Here is a 23,053-nt window from a genome sequence, read left to right as displayed (position 1 = left end):
GACAATCTCTATGGACTAATGGTTGCCTTGAGTTATATTTGAAGGGTTTGTCCATAGGCTTTTCTTGGAGTCCATTTGTTGGTTTCAAGGAGAGTTTGTGATGACCAAGTTGCTATTAAGGAATTATCCAAAGATTGGTCTTATGAGTGTTGAGCTTATTGCAAGCATGTCTTGAAGAAGAAGATTGTGTGATCATTCATGTTTACCTTCAAGACATCATCCAAATGAAGAGAGTTGGAAAGATTCAAGGTTGATCAAGACTAAGTCAAAGAATGAATCAAGTTGATCAACACACAAAGCATAGAAGATGTACCGAGAGGGATCAAGCGATCCCATGGTATGGTAAGCATGGTCAATTACGCTTTGTGTACTAACCCATGGTCTTCGTGCGAGTTCTTTGTGGGGTTAGGTTGCCGTGTGCAAGCTCAAGTAGAATCATCACGAAGAGATCATATGCTTGAAGCTTGCCGTCCATTGTGGCGACAATGGACTTGTGAAGATGTGCAGAAGAGTGGCTCACCCATAGTGGAGTATGGGGGAGCAATCAACTAGTCTTCTTCGAGCCAATGCAATCAAGAAAGGTGGTCCAACTTGAGGGAGTCAAGATCGTCATCATCTAGCTCAAGTGGACCATGTGCAAGGCAAATGTTTGCCCTTGATAGGTTTTCTATTTTATCGGTCTCACGGTAGTTGTGGGAGACCGGGTTATAGGATTGATTGCCGTACTATCAAGGGGGGCTCTCGATGAGCTACTTGATCGTATTGTTCGTAGAGAGCTCAAACCATTGCATCCTTGCATCATCTTTTTGGTTCTTGTTTGGTTCTTCTCCTTGTGAGATTTGGAGCTTATGGTCATTTTTATGACAAGCTCGAGTTCATCGAAAACGGAGTTCTCATGCACCTTCTATGATGTTTTCGATGTTGGAGGGTATGCCGGTTCTTCTCGATTGGAGGTTTCACTCGTTGTTTTGATGCTACTCGTCTTGCTCTATCCAACAAGCTTGAGTTTGCTCAATTCGGAGCTCATTTGCAGAAGTTATGGCAGTTCTGGTTTCCTTGGAGTATTCTTTGTTTTCATGGTTGAGGCATAAGGTTGGCCCCAGCGGTAGTACCACGACCACAGCGGTAGTACCGCCGAAGCTCCCCAGCGGTAGTACCGCTCTCAGAGCGGTAGTACCGCTCTCCGAACGGTAGTACCGCTTGGGATTTTTTGCCGTAGTACCGCTGTGCGTCTGGGCTACCTCCGCCTCGATTCTCGAACGAAGTTTTTCGTGTCGAGTTTTGCGGCACTAAGGGCGGCAGTAGGAGCGGTAGTACCGCCCTAAGCGGTAGTACCGCTCTTCCCTAGCGGTAGTACCGCCCTGGGGTCAGGGCCCTGGCAGCGCGGCAGTACCGCTGGGTTGAGCGGTAGTACCGCCCGGAGCGGTAGTACCGCCCTTCCCTGGCGGTAGTACCGCTCTGTGCGGGGATGTTCAGTGGGGTAACGGTTGGTTTCCCCCTCCTATAAAAGGGGGTCTTCTTCCCCATTGAACCTTATCCTTTGAGCTCATGTTCTTCCCCCATTGTTGACCTTCTCCGAGCTTTCTATCTCTCAATCCCTCCATGGATTCTTGCTAGTTTTTGTTGGAAAAGAGAGAGGACATCTAGATCCACATTTCCACCAATCACTTTCTCCTCTATGTGAGGGGAACCCCTTGGATCAAGTTCTTGGAGTTCTTGGTGTTCTCCTTCTTGTTCTTCCTCTCATTTTCCTCCCTAGCATTAGTTGCTTTGGTGGGATTTGAGAGAGAAGGACTTGGGCACTCTGTGTGCCCTTGCCATTGCATTTGTGCATCGGTTCGAGTTCTCCACGGTGATACGTGGAAGTTACAAGTTGAGAAGCTTATTACTCTTGGGTGCTTGGTGCCCTTGAGCTTGTTCCTCTTGGGTGCTTGGGCACCCTAGTCGGTTGGTGGTGTTCGGAGCTCAATCATTGTGGTGTAAAGCTCCGGGCAAGCGTCGGGGTCTCCAATTAGGTTGTGGAGATCACCCCGAGCAATTTGACGGGTTCCGGTGACCGCCCCCAAGGGTTGCCAAAGTGTACGGGTTCGGTGACCGCCCCCAAGGGTTGCCATTTGTACGGGTTCGGTGACCGCCCTCAAGGGTCCCTTAGTGGAATCACGGCATCTTGCATTGTGCGAGGGCGTGAGGAGATTACGGTGGCCCTAGTGGCTTCTTGGGGAGCATTGTGCCTCCACATCGCTCCAAAAGGAGATTAGCATCCGCAAGGGTGTGAACTTCGGGATACATCATCGTCTCCGCGTGCCTCGGTTATCTCTTACCCGAGCCCTTTACTTATGCACTTTACTTTGTGATAGCCATATTGTTCTTTGTCATATATCTTGCTATCACATAGTTGCTTATATTGCTTAGCATAAGTTGTTGGTGCACATAGGTGAGCCTAGTTGTTTTAGGTTTTGTGCTTGACAAATTAACCGCTAGGTTTATTCCGCATTTGTTCAAGCCTAAACCGTAATTATTTTAAAGCGCCTATTCACCCCCCCTCTAGGCGACATCCACGATCTTTCAACTGGCATTGAAGGTTATGGCCGTGTCGTTCAATGGATTTATTGCTGCAATGAGGCAGACTTTGGCGAGGCTGCGGAGTGCTCGCTTACGCCTATTGTTTGAGGCGAAAGTCTCGAAGACTGTCAGTACTGTATTGTTATTCTCCGCGGGATGGTGCTCTGCGATATTGTTGATGAGGAGATCCTTGCCGCTCTTGGCCACCTGCCGGAGTATCCAACATGCTCTAAGGCTGTGTGTTGGTATGGTATCCGGTGTACTGTGAATTTTGCATGGTTTATTGAGCCATCCCTCCAATACGGTTCCACACCCTGTAGTGGGCTTTAGTTTCTTTGTATTTGGATTCAGTGACTTGCGAGAGTGCACCCTTTTAGTTCGGACGAGGGGTTTAGTGAGAGCCGGAGGATCCCAGAATTTTGTTTGGGTTTTCCAGGCGCTTTCCATCGCATAGTACTTCTGTACTATGGCCGTCAAGTCGGCGAAGTGTGCTCTGTCACGGTGACTTATGGCGTTGATGATTCCCTTGTCCATGCTGTTTTTGCAAAAGAATGAAATTGCGTCTTTCTCACGATAGTCCTTGACCTTGCTCATCACAAGGAGGTATCTGGCCCAGAAGTGATGTACTGTCTCTTGGGGCTCTTGTCTAATGTGGGAAAGATCACTTGTATCTGGATGGTTGGGTAGATTTAAGTCCAAACCCTGACCTGATCTAAGACCTAGGGAAAAGGGAGCTTCCGAGCTTGGCAGTTCGGGCTCCGGGGTGTTGCCCAATTTTTCTGGCCCGCTGTCCGATTCTAGGTTTGGAGCTTGGGCCATGTCCTCCCATAGACGGGTATCCGGCTCGGAGAGCTCGGAAATCCGGACATAGTTCGTCCTCAAAGTAGAGGAAGGATCGCTGCATTGCTCCTCCACCACCGTGATGTGATGGGTGACCGGCGAAGAGTTAATCTCCCTTTGATCGGGTTTAAGCCCGATCCGATCATAGTCCATAGCGACTCCCAGAGCGGCGATGCGGTCCAAGAGCTCGTTCAGGGAGGAGAGCTCCATTGGATCCATCTGTTCGGTGAGTTCCGAGCTGATGTGGAGGCTGTTTTTGATGACCTGCGAAGTCATCGTCGGCACGGTGGCCGAACGGGCGGTCATGACAAAGCTGCCCAGTCGGAGAGTTTGGCCTACAACCAGGGCTCCCCCAGAGGTAATGTTGTCCTTGACAACAAGGTGAGCCATCGAGCCTTACCATGACGGCACAGTGGAACTCTCAATGAAAGCACCAATGTCGGTGTCAAAACCGGCGGATCTCGGATAGGGGGTCCCGAACTGTGCGTTTAAGGGTAATGGTAACAGGAGGCGGGGGACACAATGTTTACCCAGTTTCGGCCCCTCTCAATGGAGGTAATACCCTACTTCCTGCTTGATTGATCTTGATGATATGAGTAATAAAAGAGTTGATCTACCACGAGATCGTAGAGGCTAAACCCTAGAAGCTAGCCTATGATTCTGATTGTTGTTATCCTACGGACTAAACCCTCCGGTTTATATAGACACCGGAGGGGGCTAGGGTTACACAGAGTCAGTTACAGAGAAGGAGATCTAGATATCCGAATTGCCAAGCTTGCCTTCCACGCAAAGTAGAGTCCCATCCGGACACGGGACAAAGTCTTCAATCTTGTATCTTCATAGTCCAACAGTCCGGCCAAAGTATATAGTCCGGCTGTCCGAGGACCCCCTAATCCAGGACTCCCTCAATGTCACCTAAAGCACTAGTCCGGCCTACCAATCTTAATTGTTGAGCTGGCCATTGATGATGACAACAGAAGGTAGGACAACAGATAATCAAACTAGCCCGACAAGAGGAGTTTGGCTATTCATGGGTGACCTGCCTACCAAACTGAAGGACCAAAGATGCGCAATATGTCGACTAGAGAGGGAAGGGTGTGTGTGAATAGGGGACTACTAAATTTAATATTTTCTTTGCTGATTTTAGAGATAAGTGCGGAAATGTAAGTTCTCTAGAAATGTAACTAGGTGATGCATCATATATGTTATGTTACACCAAGAGTCAAGGCTATAGAAGGCAAATAAGCAAGCAAGTAATAGTTAATAGCAAGTAAAGCTAGGGTTAGAGATGACCAAAAGTGACGGAGGCAAAGATGTAATGCAAAGTTTTCACACTCTTAGAGATGACCAACAATGAATCCTTCCATGATAATGAATGTCTCATCCAATTCACCGAGCACCTTGGACAACGAATGGCCAGGTACTCTCACACTATCGTGAATTGACAAGTAACTAATACACACATACCTAGTTTGAATTGCACAAAATTAAGGATGTGTAGATATTGTTACTTGGTTGGATGGTTCAATTGTCCACACCGAGAATCTTGATTGATCCAATCATTCGCTCAAATCAAACGGTGTACGAGAATGGGCTGGACCAAGCCTTTGAACCACAAACACCCATGTTGTCCACTTGGGCTATTTTCCTTGTTCAAGAGATGGGTAGTGCGAATTAGGTGTTGATTTTGCATGGTTTGACAAAAAAATCTAGTAAACACACCGTTGCTGGAACCAGAAGCTTGGAATGTATGCAATCCTATAGGTATGGCATCTTATAATTGAAAGATTTAGGAATTTGCAAAACTGATTGTTGAGTTTTTCTTTGCCCTGATTCGAAATTTGAGTTTAGCTCCTAAAAAATTGCACTACATGTACTTCCCATATTTGTTAAGAACTTTGTCTGACTTCTTCGTAATTTCATTTTATGTCTTAATCATGGTTTCATATGCATGTATGATCCCTCAAGTCTCAACTTAGCACGTTGAGCACCACCGGTTGGAGCATATTCACATTTCATGATCAAGTTGATGGCTCTAGCGATAATATGGTATATAGAATTGTACTTATTGGCATAATGTAACTATTTGGGTTGTTCACACATTCCCATGTGCTCCAAGTAGTAGAGTCGTACCACCATGCATCATTAACAAACTTGCATAGTTTAAGGCAAAAGAAATGATAATAAAAAATATCAAATATAATACATATGTGTTTCGTGTGTCTCTGTGCAGTAGATGCCAAACTACATATTTACATCAGGATGCAGTTGCCATATCCACAACCTCCAAAACGCTTCTGGATCGCACTCCATAAATGTTTGAAGGTTGCAGAGGCAACGTTAAATAGAGAGTCACCAAAATAGTAGTCTCCATAGTTTTCTTCATGTTCTATTCTATCTACTCTACTAGTTCAATTTGACATCAATATCAAACAATTCAGCAATGTTATTACAAACCATTCACCTGAATACAATAAATAATCTGAATGCAATAAATAATCCAATGAATCAAATTTTACAAGTAAAATTTCACTTTTTTTTAAAGAAATGTAAATACACCTTCACCCATGCATTTGTCATTAATGCTCCGTGAGATCCTGGCGCGGCTGATCATGGGATGTCAGTCTTTATTCTTCCGACACATCTCAAGACATGTTTAAATTCGGGTTGTGCGTCTACAAGGCTTGATAGTTATGCTAACATTGTCCTACTCTTTAGCCACCTATGTGTCCCTTTCATGCACGATGACAATGTGATGTAGGGATGTGCTTGGTTGTCCACAAAAGTACAACCAGACCCGTTGTATGCAGCACCTTTTTGGTGTTGGGCTGCTTGGTTACATGCAAGTGTTGGGTTTTGATCTGACGGCTTAAACAAGCCAGATTAGATCTATTAGTCTAACAGAAAAAATGAAGGGATAACGATAAGTGAAGGGGTCCACATACCAATGTACGTGAACCTCGATCAGAACTAATGCGCCCTGATCGGGGGCGCCCAAAAACCAACTCAAGTTTTGGGTCCCCTGTCGCCAATGCCATATAAAAGGATACAGAAGAGAGCTGGCCACGTGCGCGAACACAATTCACGTACGATTTTTCTCTCCTCCCGATATTCTCACCCCATCCGATCAGGATGAGCGCTGCAGCAACGGGAAGACCTAAGCCAGCCACCGTCACCGTCCCTGGCCAGTCCCGGTGGCGTCCTGAAGGAATCAGGACATCGAGGAGAACCTCTGCTTCAACTACATCACCCCTGCATCACGCCTGCATCGAGCATACGATCATGTCCACTCCCGTGACATGAAAAGAAACTCTAAACTCTTCTTTGTTCATGTTCTGAGGTGATCTAGATGCAATTAGATTCTGCTAATGGCATCTCATAGATGCATAATTAATCCAACAATGGTATCAGTCGCCAATCTTGATTGTAATAGATCCCTTTATTGTTGATCAGTAGATCACTACCATGTTTAGATCAATGTCAAGTTTAGGGTTCATGATCAAGATTGAAAGTTTTAGCCCCTGGTTAGCCCAAATATGCATGCTACTGTCTTGCTGCCCTCTGTACATCATCATGTTGTTTTCTAATTGCTACAGATTAAATACTGCTATCTTTTGGTCAATTAATTTTTTAATTAATCTATTTAAGATCTAATGCTCACTTTCATGTTAAGTTGATTAAAATTGATCATGCTTAAGTATTGTTTCCATATGCATTAGCAAAATATTAGGCAGAGGGATACAAACAAGTCTACAGTAGCAACCCCTCATGATGAAGAACCCTAGAATTAATCCCCAATTCGTAAGAACCCTAATTCTGCAATTATGACTGTTTTCCCCCAAATCAAGCACTGATGTACACGAATTGGAGAAGGAATGAGGAGAATCCTCACCTAATGCGCCGCGTAGCCGCCTCTTCCCTTCGGGGCCCGCACTGCGTCCACCGCGATGCGAGGGCGGAGACGCCGTGACGCCGCCGTCCTCAGGACGACGCGCGGGAAGAACTCGGCCTCCACCGCCGCTCTAATGGACGTGCCTCTGTGTGGACGATGCCGCGCAGGTCGCCGTCGCCTTTCATGCTGCGGTGGCCGGCGCCCATCCTCCTCCTTGATGCGCCATGTACACGGACGCTAGCAGCCACGCTCGACGAAGGAGCACGCCGGACGTCGTCCACGGCATGCTGCTTCGGCGAGAACAGCCGCCGTGCCGCCATGGCCGGCGCGCCTTTCGGGCCACCGTCGAACGCCGTTGCCCCGCCAGTGAGTGGGAATCGGGAGGAGGGTTAGAAATGGATAGGGTTTGACCCAGCCGCAGGTTTTGCTCGGGTTTGGGGCGATCCGAGCCGTCGGCTCAATCCGACGACTCAGAGCATCGCGCGGCTCCCTGCTGGGCCAGCGGGCGCTAATGGGCCGATTCCGGCTGTGGGCTGCGGCCCAGGTTATGTCAGTCCAGCGAAAACACAAAAAAACTTCTAATGGGCTGGGCCGTTTTACCTGTAGCTGTGGGGATTTCAGGCATATATCTTTCGGCTTTTTTTCCAGTGCATCTCAAGTCAACACATTATGTTTTTTTGCACTGTCTTTTTAGCCAAAAAATATCTGAGATAATAATGAATTAAAACATGCTATTATTCTGGGTAAAATTGAACCAACGAGATATTTTGTTCAGAATTTATTATGTGTTTACATGATGATTTTTATTTTTTTAGGCATAAAAAGGATATTTTTCTTATGTTGATGTCTAAATTGAGAATCAAATGACTCTGATTTTAATTCGGACCAACGTTGTTTTATTATTATGAGTCATCACTTATGATATTTTAATTCCATGTTTTTTCTGCCCAACGGTGTTTTGACATGGAGTTGAAATAAAATACATGACATGTCTATTTTATTTTGCCAACGTAAAATTTTATATTCATGTCAATTACTCATAAAACTCTTTCATGTCCATTACAGCTTCCGCTGCGTTTACTGTCGAACCGTTGACAGGTAGTAACTTCCCTCGTTGGAAGAACTCGATGGAATTATGCCTAGCCGTCCATCAGTTTGATTATGCTTTACGGGAGGATAAACCCGTGGCTCCCACTGCTGGTGTCACGGGGTATGCTGAACTAAAGAAAACTTATGATTCCAAGATGGAAATATGGGAAAAGTCAAATCACATTGCTATGCTTGTGATGAGATCATCCATATCACCTGACATAATTGGGGCACTACCCAAGAAAGATACTCCTAAGGAATTCATGGCAGCCCTGGAGGAGCAATTCAAAGGCTCTGACAAGGTTTACGTGCACGAACTTTTTCACAAGCTCCTTGGGAAGTATAATAATGATGGTGATGTCAGGGCTCACATTTTAAAGATGGTGAATGCTTGTAACAAATTGAAGGCATTACAATGTGAGCTCAATGACAATCTCCTTGTCATCATGATCTTGGACTCCCTCCCTGAAGAGTTTGATCAATTTAATATTAACTATAACTCTCTTAAAGAGAAGTGGACAATCGCGGAGATATCTCCAAGAATTGTTGAGGAAGAAGAGAGGATTAAGAGGCAAGGAAAGGACCAAGCCTTTTTGGTTGGCTCCTCCAAGAGAAAACATGATGGAGCAAGCTCTTCTAAGCAACAACCACAAAAGAAGTTCTTTAAGAAAAATTCATCAAACTCATATAAAGCAAAGGAGAAGGTGGACAATAAGCCTAAAGACAACAAGTGCAACTTCTGCAAGCATGAGGGTCATTATCAGAAAGACTGAACAGAATTTCTCAAATGGTTGATGAAGAAAGGTACAGATGAAATTACTTTCGTTGATGAAATGTTATATGTTGATTACTCTACTACCTCTTGGTGGATTGATTCAGGTGCAACTTCTCACGTTGCCAATTCTATGCAGGACTCAAATATAATCCAAACCATGGCAAGGGGGGCAAGAAGATTTAAGGTGGCAAATGGAGTCGAAGTTGATGTTGAAGCCATAGGGTCAATCACCTTAGAACTCCACACTGGCTTCCGTCTTCATTTAAATAATATTCTTTATGTCCCTACCTTAAGTAGGAATTTGATTTCTATCTCTTGCCTAGATGATAACATGTTTGAGAGTAAGTTCGGGAACAAACAATTTGTTTTGAATTATTGTAATAAGAACGTAGGCCTCGGCGTCAGACGAGGCCAATTATATATGTTATCATTGAATGATTCTATCCTGCATGTGAGTGATGTATGTAATATTGAGAAAAAATGGAAGGGTACGGGTACCTCTTCAAAATTGTGGCACCGTCGTTTAGGCCACATTTCGAGGGGGAGAATTGAAAGACTATTAAAAATGGCGTACTCCTTCCATTAGACTTCTCTAATGCAGACAAATGCATTGACTGTATAAAAGGTAAATACGCAAAAACGATTAAGAAAGGAGCGGTAAGAGCCACAGGTGTCCTTGAACTCATACACACTAACATATGTGGACCCCTTAATGTTAAGTCAATGGATGGTTTTGATTCGTTCATTACCTTCACAGATGACTTTTCTCGATACAGATATATTTATCCTATACGTGATCGATCGGAAGCTTTGGACAAATTCAAAATGTTCAAAGCCGAAGTTGAGAACCAACTAAACGCTAAAATAAAAGTTGTACGATCAGATCACCGGGGAGAGTATTATGGTAGGCATGCTCCTTATGGGCAAATTCCAGGACCTTTTGCCAAGTTTCTCTCTGAGAATGGAATTGTTGCCCAGTATTCAATGCCTGGTGAACCTCAACAAAATGGCGTGGCTGAACGCCGAAACCGCACACTTATGGACATGGTGCGAAGCATGCTCAATCATGCAAGTTTAGCAGTCAGCAAATGGATGGAGGCATTAAAGACGACCGCACATGTGCTAAATCTCGCTCCTACTAAAGCAGCACCGAACACACCTTACGAGATGTGGACGGGAAAGAAACCGAGCTTGAATTACTTACGTGTATGGGGTTGTCCTGCTGAGGCTAGAATTTTCAATCCACAACTTAAGAAATTAGATCCAAAGACAGTTAGTTGTTTCTTCATTGGATACCCTCATAGGGGAAAGGGATATCGTTTCTATTGTCCGAGTCACACCACCAAGTATGTGGAGACTCGACAAGCAGTATTTTTTGAGGATAACGAAGCCACCGAAATAAGGGAGATCAAACTTGAGGAGAGACGGGTGTGTGTTCCATCCCCGACTATCCAAGAGATTGTTTTGCCACTACAAAGTGTAGTGACGTCTCAAGCTAATCCTCAATCTAGTACTTCAGGTCCTGAGGCTGATGGTGATCCTGGGACTAATGTCAATCTAGAAGGTGAAGAGGATCACCAGTCGCATAATGAAGATGACCCTCAGAACAATGATGCTCCTCCACCACCTCCTCCTGTGGGCAGGCCACATCGTGAGAGAAAGAAAGCCATATCAGATGATTATATCACATACTTGCTTGAGGATATGAATGATCTGGGAAAGGTGGAGGATCCAACCTCTTATAAGGAAGCCATTAAAAGCGAAAATTCGTCCAAGTGGTTGGTTGCCATGGAAGACGAGTTGAAGTCTATGGGCTCAAACGACGTTTGGCACTTAGTAGAAGTTCCCGATGGAGCTAAGAAAGTAGGCTGCAAGTGGGTCTACAAAACCAAGTATGATTCCAAAGGGAATGTCAAACGGTTCAAGGCAAGGCTAGTGGCAAAAGGGTATACACAGAGAGAAGGCATTGATTATAAGCAAACCTTCTCTCCTGTGTCAACCAAGGATTCTTTTAGAATCATAATGGCATTAGTAGCTCATTACGACCTAGAACTACACTAAATGGATGTTAAAACGGCATTTCTAAATGGTGACTTAAAAGAAAACGTTTACATGGCTCAGCCAGAAGGCTTTGTTGTGGAAGGGGAGGAACATTTAGCATGTGGTCTAAAGAAATCAATTTATGGCTTGAAGCAAGCTTCAAGAGAGTGGTACCTCAAGTTTGATAATATTATCAAAACTTTTGGTTTCACCAAAAATGTTGTGGACAACTGCATATACGTTAAGTTTAAAGGCAGTAGGTTCACATTTTTAGTCCTATACGTTGATGACATATTATTGGCATGTAGCGATAAGGATATGCTGCATGAGACCAAGAATTTTCTGTCATCCAGTTTCGATATGAAAGATCTTGGTGAAGCCTCGTATGTCCTCGGCATCGAGATTCATCGAGATAGGTCTAGAGGAACGTTAGGACTATCTCAAAAGGCATACTTTGAGAGAGTACTGAAAAAAATTCAATATGCATAAGTGCTCACCCACCTGCTTCTATAGTTAAGGGCGATAAGTTTGGGACATTTCAATGTCCGAGGAACCAATGTGAAACTGATCAGATGAAGTCGGTTCCTTATGCTTCAACTGTTGGAAGCATCATGTATGCTCAAGTGTGTACATGCCTAGACTTATATTTTGTAACCGGGGTGCTTGGCAGATACCAATCAAATCCAGGACCGGACCACTGGAAGGCCGCAAAGAAAGTCTTGCGTTATATGCAAGGAACTAAGGATTTCATGCTTACATATAAAAGAACTGATAACCTAGAAATTGTTGGTTATTCAGACTCTGATTTTGCCGGGTGTGTGGATAGTATGAGATCCACGTCAGGTTATATATTCACACTCGCGGGAGGAGCTATATCGTGGAAAAGCTCCAAACAAACGTTGACTGCCGGATCTACGATGCAAGCAGAATTTGTGGCATGTTATGAGGCCACCGGGTAGGCTGTATGGCTAAAGAATTTTATTCCCGGACTTAAAGTGGTTGACAGCATATCTAAATCAATTTTATTGTACTGCGATAATGAACCAGCAGTTTTCTATACGAGTAACAACAAGTCAAGTAATGTTGCCAAACACATTGACATAAAGTATCGTGTTGTGAAAGATAGAATCCAGGATCAAACAGTTGATGTTAAACATATAAGGACGAAGCATATGCTTGCGGATCCGCTAACAAAAGGCTTACCACCCAGTATTTTTCGTGAGTATGTTGCCGGCATGGGACTACTGGAAGCCTGATGATTCTGGAATAAGAGGACCATTAAAATAAACCACTCCCCAATTAGCAAAATGTTTTCCATTTCGAAATAGGCGAGTGTGCTATAAGTGTTGAGGTTCTATGGCGTTTCAAGCTGTTGTAACAACACCTCACTTTGGTACATCATTCCTATGTAGAATGGACGAATGAAGTTAAGCCTAACGATCAAGGGGGAGAATGTTGGTTTTTATCTGACGGCTTAAACAAGCCAAATTAGATCTATTAGTCTAACAGAAAAAATGAAGGGATAACGATAAGTGAAGGGGTCCACGTACCAACGTACGTGAATCTCGATCAGAACTAATGCGCCCTGATGGGGGGCGCCCAAAAACCAACTCAGGTTTTGGGTCCCCTATCGCCAGCGCCATATAAAAGGATACGAGATAGAGCTGGCCACCTACGCGAACACAATTCACGTACGGTTTTTCTCTCCTCCCGATATTCTCACCCCATCCGATCAGGGAGAGCGCTGCAGCGACGGGAAGACCTAAGCCAGCCGCCGCCGTCCCCGGCCAATCCCCGTGGCGTCCTGAAGGAATCAGGACGTCGAGGAGAACCTCTGCTTCGACTACATCACCCCTGCATCACGCCTGCACCGAGCAGGCGATCATGTCCACTCCCGTGACATGTAAAGAAACTCTAAACTCTTCTTTGTTCATGTTCTGAGGTGATCTAGATGCAATTAAATTCTGCTAATGGCATCTCATAGATGCATAATTACTCCAACGACAAGTATTGTTGGACTTATATGGCACGGTTTTTAAAGCACCTCTGGCCATGGCTCGCTGGAAATCGGTGGCTTCCAGCGAGCCAGGCACGAGCGATGCGAGGCCGCGCATGTTGGTGGCTCGCTAGGAACAGGTCACCAGCTAATCACCTTCTTATCCATCTGCATAGGGCGTTCTCGCTGTAGCCGCACGTGGCCGGCGCCTTCTTCGCGGTCGCTGCGTGCGCCGTGGCGCTCGCTGTCGTGCTGGCTGTGGCGTGCACGCGCCCGCAAGATCTCGTCCGGCCTCAACCTGGGCTGCCTCGAGCTGTTCATGCCGGTATTGGCGTTCGTGGACGCGTTTGACACGACGTCCATGCTCTCTGCGAGGCTTGTGACCGCGCCATTGCAGATCACATGGCACGTGAAGCGGTTCTTCAACAATGGGGACGAGAGGAAGCTTCGGGAATCCATGCGCCTCGTCAACGGGTTCGCCGCGGAGGTCACCAGGCAATGACACAAGCTCGGCGGCACCTTCGGCAGTGACCTCCTGTCGCGGTTCATGGGCTCTAGGCCCCCGTGCTTGCCGTGCTTGGGGATCAGAAACGCGTCATAGGATCACACAAAAAATCATGATCTTTGCCAAGGCATCTATGTTCCAAAAATGAGCAGGACACCGGGCAATTGCAAACCTAGTTTGCAACATTCCAAATGCCCTATCAATGTCCTTCCCTGCTACTTCTTACATCTTTGCAAAAATGATAATGTTTGGGCATCAGAAATTTTCTTCATAAATGTGACCAAGATGGATAGATGTCATCGGCTAGATAGTATCCTTGGCCAAATTCATAGCCATTCACCTTGTAGTTGTATCCTGGAGTAGTACCAGATGTTGCCTAACAAATATAAGAGATATTTGCAAGCATTGATGTCATTATGAGATTCAAGCAAGCCAAAGTAGCAATGCAAATCCACAAATCCTCGGAGGAAACATCTTACAAGATAATAGTTAAATCATGTAAACACGATGAATTGCCCGTGTCATGCTACTAGGCAATTATTCCAGCTCCAATGCATAGTCAATGCTCCCAAGCATCCAAGGTAAACCTCTTACTTCACCCATTAATTGCTAAAAGCCTCTTTCGTCGGCATTGGGTGCTCACAAATACTGAGCTCCATGAACCCTAAGGCTAGTCATAGTGGGAGTAACTTAGGTAGTAACATAGCGCATTTCAAGAAAATTTTGCTTACGTGGCAAGTAGTTAATGAGAGGTGGTAACATAATATGTTACTGTAACATAGCGTTTCCCGAGACAAGATGAGTCTACAAGTTAATAAATGAAGCCATCCATGATACTACTATTATGTTACTTTGCATTATGAAGGTAGTAAATTAGACTAGTGTCATGCTACTCCCCACTATGACCAGCCTAACCGCAGCATCGATGAATACTTTTGTGCACTTTATGGTTGTATCTTTCGAAGATATCCATGTGTCATATCTGTAGGAGTGCCATATGCAATCATCCGAAGTGCCACGACCGCCTTCTGAAAAAAAAACCAGCAGACAGACGTCATCCTTCCGTTGCTTGAAGAACGGTTCATTAGATTCCATGTTATTGACAATTCGATAAAATAGCCGTTTGGACATGTCGAAGCGTCGCTGCTAATCCCCAAGTACAGAAATTTAACAATCAAATGTGAGCTCATTATATAACAACTGAATGCTAGCTCATTATATATTCCCCATCGAAACAAAGTTGTGAAACACCATTTATTACACACACACATGTAAGGAAACATTTGTGTCAAACAGTCTGTTGAGACGACATTATATGGGCAAAAAATTAAACACGAGTACTGTTACAATTTGTACATTTAATAATTGAATCCAATATAAACATGCCCGGTTGAATGATGCACTTGGGATCAAGCAATCAATAGTTGGCCGTGGAGCACTTGAGCCTCACCTCCACGGGCATTCCCATGGGCGGAGGCACGTTTCCCATCTTCACCATGGTCTTGGCAAAGTCCCTCGCGAACGCCTCACCGTCGGCGCTGTACATCTCCACGAGATTGTCCTGCGGACCTCCACCACCGTAGAGAGTCTGGTAGGAGGTGAGGAGACCGCGCCGCGCGATAAGGTTGCGGTAGTAAGGGCATCCACAGTGCTTAGAGGCTGGCTTGCCTCTAAGCTGGGCCCCATGTCCTGTAGTAAAACTTGGCTCAAAAGTGCGTAGTGTGTAGCACATATTCTCAGCCTCTAAGATGTTTCCACATAGAGTAAAATATTTGATTCTTCAACCGGTTGTGTCTCATCTCTTTGCATGGCCATCACTCTTTCTATCCATGACATGCGGGGTTAGCTGATTATTTTAGTCCAAAGCAAGAACTAGAGGCAGCCTCCAAGCTTGACGACGATGCCAAGGATTTTGGCTTAGAGGCGCATGCCCACAGTGTATAGCGCCTGCCTCTAAAGGCTTAGAGGCAACAAAACACAACATTGTGGATGCTCTAAGCGTTGTCGAACCTCATTGGAGTCTGCATGTCAAACGGCGCCTTACCAGAAGGACCCTGGCACGACTGCTTCATGGTCTGTGCAAAGTATGGGTCGATCTCCTCATCGCGGTCGGCGCCGTAGACGCGGTCGCTGTAGTGCATGCAGTCGGCCATCCCGACGGTGTCGGCACCGGAGAGCGCGGTCATGTCACGCGCGTCGAGGTTGAGCCTTGAAAACATGGCGACGAGCTCGCCGAGGTTGTCGTGCGGGCTCGGGAGGCCCTTCTTGGTGGACTCCGGGTTGGCGGCGAAGCGTGAGTCTTTGCGGCTGAGGGGCACACTCCAGGTGGGACCTCCGAGCAGGGCGACGGCGTCGCGGGACGCCAGGGCGATAACATCAGCGCAGGAGACGGTTGCCGGGCAGTCGTGCTCGAGCGCGGACTTGATGTCGTCGATGACGGTATAGCCGGTGAGGGAGGCGTTCGGCTTCACATCCTTCTCGCTGGGGGAGAAGGGAGTTGCGTCCAGGAGAACAGAAGCATCACATCCCTGTCACGCCATATGCCCATATATGGATCGTAGCATTAGCAAATGGAACCATAGTGTAGGTAAGAATATACATAGCAGAAGTAGAGATGCTTATATACGTTGATGAAGCAGTCGTGGAAGAAGAGGCGGAGGACGGCGGGCGCCATCCTTGGCTGGGCGGCGACGCTGCTCGCCATCACTGACCGCACGACGTGCTGCACGTTGGGGCACGTCTTCTCATAGTAACTCGCGGAGAGCTCGTCGCCATTGGCGGTGGCAGCCAGAGTGATGAAGAGGAGCAGCGCAAGCGTAACCCAAGAAGCGCTCCCGTAGGACGCCATGCCTATAGGTTGGCTGGTGTTGAGAGCGATCGGTGCACAGCGCAGCAGAAGCAAGCAAGAAGAGAGTGTGGAGAAGATGAATGGAAGCATATGCTTATATAGACTTCGACTTGTGTCGCCTTCTTCCTGCGCGCGCACGGTTGCATCCATGCTTCTAATTTACCCGCGTATGCATGTGCGAACGCTCTGCAATGTTAATTAGCTCGAGTGACAAGGTCTCCGGTCTGTCTGCCTCCTCGTGCATCTTGGAGAGGTCAGGAGGACCGGAAGAAGAGAAAAGAAAAGCCAAGGGAATTGACAGGCTAACTAATACACCTACCTAACTTGAATTTACACAAAATTATGATGCTCCCGTCGACATGGTTGCTTTGCTTGCTTGGATGGTGCCGGATCCAATCGCTCACTGGAATGAAAGGGTACGGTGTTAGGAAACGGGCTGGGACAAACCGTTGAAATGCTATGGAATCGCAAACACCCTTGTTGTCCACTTGGACGAATTAGTAGTCGATTTTTGCACGGTTTGATAAAAAAACATCATTTAAAGTTTTAAACACACCCTTGCTGGAACTGGAAAGCCCGAGAACCAAAGAATTTGCAAAACTGATCGTCTTGAGTAGTACGGAGTATTTCTTTGCGCTGATTCAGAATTTGAGTTCAGCTACAGAAAAAGAACTACACGTCCATACCATATTTGTTGAAAACACTGTTTGACTTTGTCATAATTCCATTTTATGTCTAACTTATGGTTTCATATGCATGCATGACCCTCAAGTCTCAACTTAGCGTGTTGACGGCATCGGTTGGAGCAGATTCATGCACTTGATAATCAAATTATCGTCATTGATGGCTCTAGCGATAATACTATATATAGTAATGTACAGGGTCAGGTTTGTCATACAGCACTACTGGAATCTGATTTTCTGCTGAGTTAGTTTTATCGGCAACTCAGCAAAGTTTGCATCTGCTGAGTTTGATTCAAAATTGGATTTGGCAGTGATAAGAAACCTGACAAACTTCACATTTTCTGCTAGTTCCAACGAAAAAGGACTCGGCAAACACAATAAACTTGGAAGAATCTCAAGTTCGCCAAGTTGCCGACAGAAACAACCCAACAAAGTCTGGCAGGTGGGCCCCACGGTTAAGCAGACAACGGAGCCGTAACCTGAGTCTATATTTGCCGAGTTTCAGCTAACGGAAACCCTGAAGAATTGTTATTCTTCACCCCTCTATTTTTATATCACTGCATCATATTTTTTACGCCTCGTAATTTTTTTTAATGTCAGAAGTCAAATGAGAATGCAAGAAACATATATCAGTCATAGAAAATATTTTACGTTATGTAAGAATACAAACATAAAATTATAGCATGAAATTTACATAAAAATCTAACTTTATTGTATTATGACTTTTATTTTTGTTTTCTTATGACAAATTTTGCACAATGAATCAATACGAACATAACTGTTTGTATACCAAATATAAATTCTTGATGAAATGATGTAAGAAACCTTAGATGCAAAATAATTTATGCTGCACCCTGGGCGATGAATAGCATTGCTAAATGTACTTATTGATATATTGTAACTAGTTAGGTTGGTTGCACATTTCCACGCACGCCACCTATGCATTATAACAAACTTGAATAGTTTTAACACAAAAAATGATAATCCAAAATGCCAAATGTAATACATATGTGTTTCATCTGTCGCAACGTAGTAGAGGTCAAATTACATTTTTACATCTGGACGTAGTTGCCATATCCGCAGGCTCGAAACGCATTTGGAGCACACCATAAATTTCAAAAGGTTGTGTAGGCGGCGTTATAAACGGAGTCACCAAAACAGCAGGCTCCATTATTTTATTCATGTTTTTTCTATCTAGTCTACTAGTTCAATTTGGCATCGACATTAAACAATTCAGCAATATTATTATAAACCACTTATCTAAATACATAAATAATCAGAATGCAACAAACATTCCAATGAATCAAATTGTCCAAATAAACAACAACGAATTAAAGACATGTAAACACACTATCGCCCATGCAGCTATCATTGATGCTCAAAGATCTTCACGCAACTAATCATGGGAGGCCCGGTCTTCGTTCTTCTGTCACACCTCGAAGCATGTTTGAATGTGTATTGTGTGTCTATGAGGCTTGATAGGTATGCTAACATTGTCATATTCTCTGGCCATCTGTTTATCTCTGTCATCTGCAATGACCATGTCATGTAGGACGATACAAAAAGTCATGATCTTTGCCAATGTATCTCTGTCCGAGGAATGACCAGGACACTAGACAATTGCAAATCTAGCTTGCAACATTCCAAATGCCCCCTTGCTGCTTCTTACATCTTTGAAAAATATTTATGTTTGGGGATTTGTCTTCATAAATATTGATTAGGTGGATGGATACCATTGGTTAGATAGTATCCTTGGTCATAATCATGGTCATTCACCTTATACTTGTATCCTGGAGTAGTGCCACATGCTATCCTAATAAACAAATGATATCTCTTTTGTTTAGAGAAAAGGCTCAAGCCGAGCACTACTTTGAAAACCATCAACCAGCCAGGAGTACAAATGTCATAAGAATACAAATAAGTCACAAAAAACAAGAAAAAAGCAGCAGAACACAAGGCTAAACATGACTGTTTAAAGGCAATGGTAGCTGCAAGGACAAACTAGCACCGCCGAGGATATCTCCCTACACTAGGACCTACACAAGAGGGAAAGCTAAAGTTTTGAGGGAATGTAGCCCCAAGGATGCATTGTTCCCTTGTCCGACCTCGAGAGAACAACATAGCTTGAAACTATGTGTCTTTGCCGTTGCAGAGGGCCACAACCCTCTCGTCCTGGCTCAAAGAATGCCGCACCATCGACAGGCAAAGCCAATCACCCTAGACCCCACATGTACCAGGAAACCAGGGCTGCCAAGGAGAGGAGCAAACTCATACCAGCAAGCTCACTAACACTGCCATTGGCTCAACCACAATGCAGATCGAAAGTAGCTAGACATAGGAACAAGTTAACAAGATACAACCCACATAGAAGACATCACCAACGCTGGGCATGAGCAAAATTCGTTGGAGCACAAGGCTCACACCAAATAGATTACCACCACTGCCTTAGAGGGAACCTCGACCCCCTCTCAGCCAGGCTCAAGGGTGTGGACCACCAGCGGCACCACCAGCGCCCCTTCGCTACTACATCCGGAGAGTGCTGAAGAATAGGAAACAAAGATGCCAATCGTTGACACCAGAGCCATCATTGCTCACCAAACTCAACTACTATCCTGGCTGGGACGACGTCTCCAAGAAGGAACACGACACCGCAGCGCCGCCGCCCCCCAAGAGAGGGGACCAAGGTTTTCAACACTAAGCAGAGGGAAGCTTGAAGGCAAGGGAAACCTCACTGAAGCCTCCATGGAGGATCAATGCTAAAGGCATCGACATCAGTGTGACTGCCATGCCGACCAAGGAATAACTTCGGTTCTCACTCACACCCATGAGCTCCACCCCATCTGAGCCCAAGGCCATCCATGGAAGACTGCCGACCACTAGAAACAGAGGGGAGCGAGCAGATCTAGTGATCTAAAACGGATGTTCTTGACAGGGCACTGACAAAGCCCGCGGAAGACTCCCGCGCCGCCCTGCTACCCGCATAGCCATGGGAGACGGCCAACCAGCACCCACTAGTAAGGCATTGATGTCAGATATGGCCATGGCCATGCCGAGCACACCAACGGGGACGTCGCCCCGACGACCGAGGTCCTCCACATGACTGGAGCGGCTATATCCCCGCTGCCACCTTCATAGGTGTCACACGCCTGAGTCGGGGAGCACCTCGGATGGCGGCGGAGGGCAGGGAGGAGGGAGAAGGGGGTGGCGGTGCTAGGGTTGGGTACCCCTGAGTAGCCTTAGAGAGAAGATGCGAGATTCACATGGCGGGGTTTGAATGTTTAGAACATACGAGATCTCTGCAAGGCATTGATGTCATTGTGGGATTCACGCAATGCCAAATCCATAAATCCTCAAAGGACCGCTTACAAGATAATAGTTGGATCATGGTAATGCCGGGTGAATTGGTCGTGCCATGCCACTGGGCAATTATTCTATTTGCAATGCATACAATCAATGCTTCCAAGGGTCATCCTCTTACTTCACTAATTGCTAAAAGCCTATGTCATCGGCATTGGTGCTCAGAAATACTGAGCTCCGTGAACCCTAACCACAACATTGGTGAACATTTTTTGGCATTTTATGGTTGTATCTTCGGCCATTCAAAGATACCCATCTGCAATATTTGCACGAGTGCCATATGCAATCACCCTAAGTATGGTCACAGTTACCTTCCGGAAAAAAAAAGTAGCACGCCGGTGATCCTCCAGCTAAAAGAATGGTTCATTAGATTTGTTCCATGTTATTGGCAATTTACAGAATAGCCATTTGGACATTCAGAGGCATCGCTGATAATCCCCAAGTGTAGGGAACATAACAGTCGAATGCGAGCTCATTATATATTTCGTGTTGAAACAAACTTGAGAAAAACCATTTATTACACACACGTATGCGAACATTTGTGTCAAACATTCCGTTGAGATAATATTATATGGGCAAAAAATTGAACACGAGAACTGTTACAATTTGTACATTTAAAAATTGAATCCCATACGGTTAGGCCGGGTTGCATGAAGGCAGTCAATAGTTGGCCATGGAGCACTTGAGCCTCACCTCCACGGGCATTCCCATGGGTGGAGGTACGTTCCCCATCTTCACCATGGCCTTGGCGAAGTCCCTAGCGAACGCCTCACCGTCGGCACTGTACATCTCCACGAGATTGTCCTGCAGACCTCCACCTCCGTAGGGAGTCTGGTCGGAGGTGAGGAGACCGCGGCGCGTGATAAGGTTTTTATAGTAAGCATTATCGAACCTCATCGGAGTCTGCACGTCAAACGGCGCCTTACCAGAAGGATCCTGGCACGTCTGCTGCATGGTTTGTGCGAAGGATGGGTCAATCTCCTCATCGCGTACGGTGCCGTAGACGCGGTCGCCGTAGTGCATGCAGTTGGCCATCCCGACGGTGTGGGCACCGGAGAGCGCGGTCATGTCACGGGCGTCAGGTTGAGCTTTGAAAACATGGTGACGAGCTCGGCGAGGTTGTGGCTGGGGAGGCCATTCTCGGTGGATTCCGGGTTGGCGGCGAAGCGCGAGTCCTTGCGGCCGAGGTGGACGCTCCATGTGGGACCTCCGATTAGGGCGACAGCGTCGTGGGACGCCAGTGCGATAACATCAGCGCAGGAGACGGTTGCCGGGCAGTCGTGCTCGAGCGCAGACTTGATGTCGTCGATGACGGTGTAGCCGGTGAGGGAGGCGTTCGGTTCTACATCCTTCTCGCTGGGGGAAAAGGGAGTTGCGTCCAAGAGAACAGAAACATCGCATCCCTGTCACGCGCCATATATGGATCGTAGCATTAGCAAATGGAACCATAGTGTAGGTAAGAATATACGTGGAAGTAGTAGAGATGCGTATATACGTTGATGAAGCAGTCGTGGAAGAAAGGCGGAGGACGGCGGGTGCCATCCTCGGCTGCGCGGCGACGCTGCTCGCCATCACTGACCGCACGACGCGCTGCACGTTGGGGCACGTCTTCTCGTAGTAACCCGGGGAGAGCTCGTCGCCATTGGCGGTGGCAGCCAGAGCAACGAACGATAGGAGCAGCCCAAGTGCAACCCAAGAATGCCCCCTGGAGGACGCCATGCCTATTGACTGGTGCGTGTTGATTAGAAGGATCAAGCAGGGAGGGGAGAGTGAGATGCTTAGCTTAGGAATTAGCTAAGTTGCAGTACACGAGTGTGTGGAATCTAACATTCTTAAGAAATTGCTCCCCACTTCTACCTATTCTTTCAACATGCACACTGTCCACATCAGCTTTGTGCCACATCATCAATCAGTTTGTAAAATCAGCCAATCAGCCTTATTCCTCCTACGGTCAGCGATCGACTTTGTGCAAAGCAATCACATTAGCGTTCAGTTACCACCAAGAGAAGGACCCACCGTAGGCTGACCACGGGCTCCCTCATAAGGCCGACCCTCACAACTTCTCGGTGGCTCAGATCTACAGCCGAAGAGTTGACCTCTGCCGTGCTCCACACCTCTCCCGATGGGTCTTCCTTCCTTGTCTTCTTTTTTAGAACGAAGACGCTAGACGCGTCCGGCTTTAAATTAATAAAGCCCACAACTAGGCAGCGTATCAGACATAGACTCGAAACATACGGACGAGCACGGAGACTCAAGGCCGGCACCAGCACAAAGTTCACGACAGTTTAGGACCGGACCAAATGAAGTTCGCAGCGAAACGATTACATGGCTCAGAGCATGCAGGCTCGCTCGATCGTGGGGCAAAAGGGCCACTATCCAGGCGGGGAAGTGGCGAGAGGCTCCCTAGCCACTTCCTTGTCTTCCCACCTCCCAATAACTCCATCGATTGATTTTCCAACGTTTCTG

The 23,053-nt window shown here is 46.2% G+C and overlaps 1 protein-coding gene and 1 pseudogene across 1 annotated transcript; both read right to left on the bottom strand.

Moving 5' to 3' along the window:
* Positions 1-15,116: 15,116 nt before the first annotated feature.
* LOC123163019 (peroxidase P7) lies at positions 15,117-16,586 on the bottom strand. The gene is made up of 3 exons (XM_044580778.1): positions 16,326-16,586; positions 15,699-16,227; positions 15,117-15,337 (listed from the first exon to the last, which is right to left on the bottom strand). The coding sequence occupies exons 1-3, from the start codon at positions 16,545-16,547 to the stop codon at positions 15,117-15,119; spliced, it is 972 nt and encodes a 323-aa protein (XP_044436713.1). The 5' UTR covers positions 16,548-16,586.
* Positions 16,587-21,247: 4,661 nt separating this feature from the next.
* LOC123156122 (peroxidase P7-like) lies at positions 21,248-22,306 on the bottom strand (annotated as a pseudogene).
* Positions 22,307-23,053: the final 747 nt, after the last annotated feature.

This window comes from Triticum aestivum, chromosome 7B (genome assembly GCF_018294505.1).
Source record: "Triticum aestivum cultivar Chinese Spring chromosome 7B, IWGSC CS RefSeq v2.1, whole genome shotgun sequence".
Classification (NCBI taxonomy): domain Eukaryota; kingdom Viridiplantae; phylum Streptophyta; class Magnoliopsida; order Poales; family Poaceae; genus Triticum; species Triticum aestivum.
This window is presented reverse-complemented; position numbering and strand designations above follow the sequence as displayed.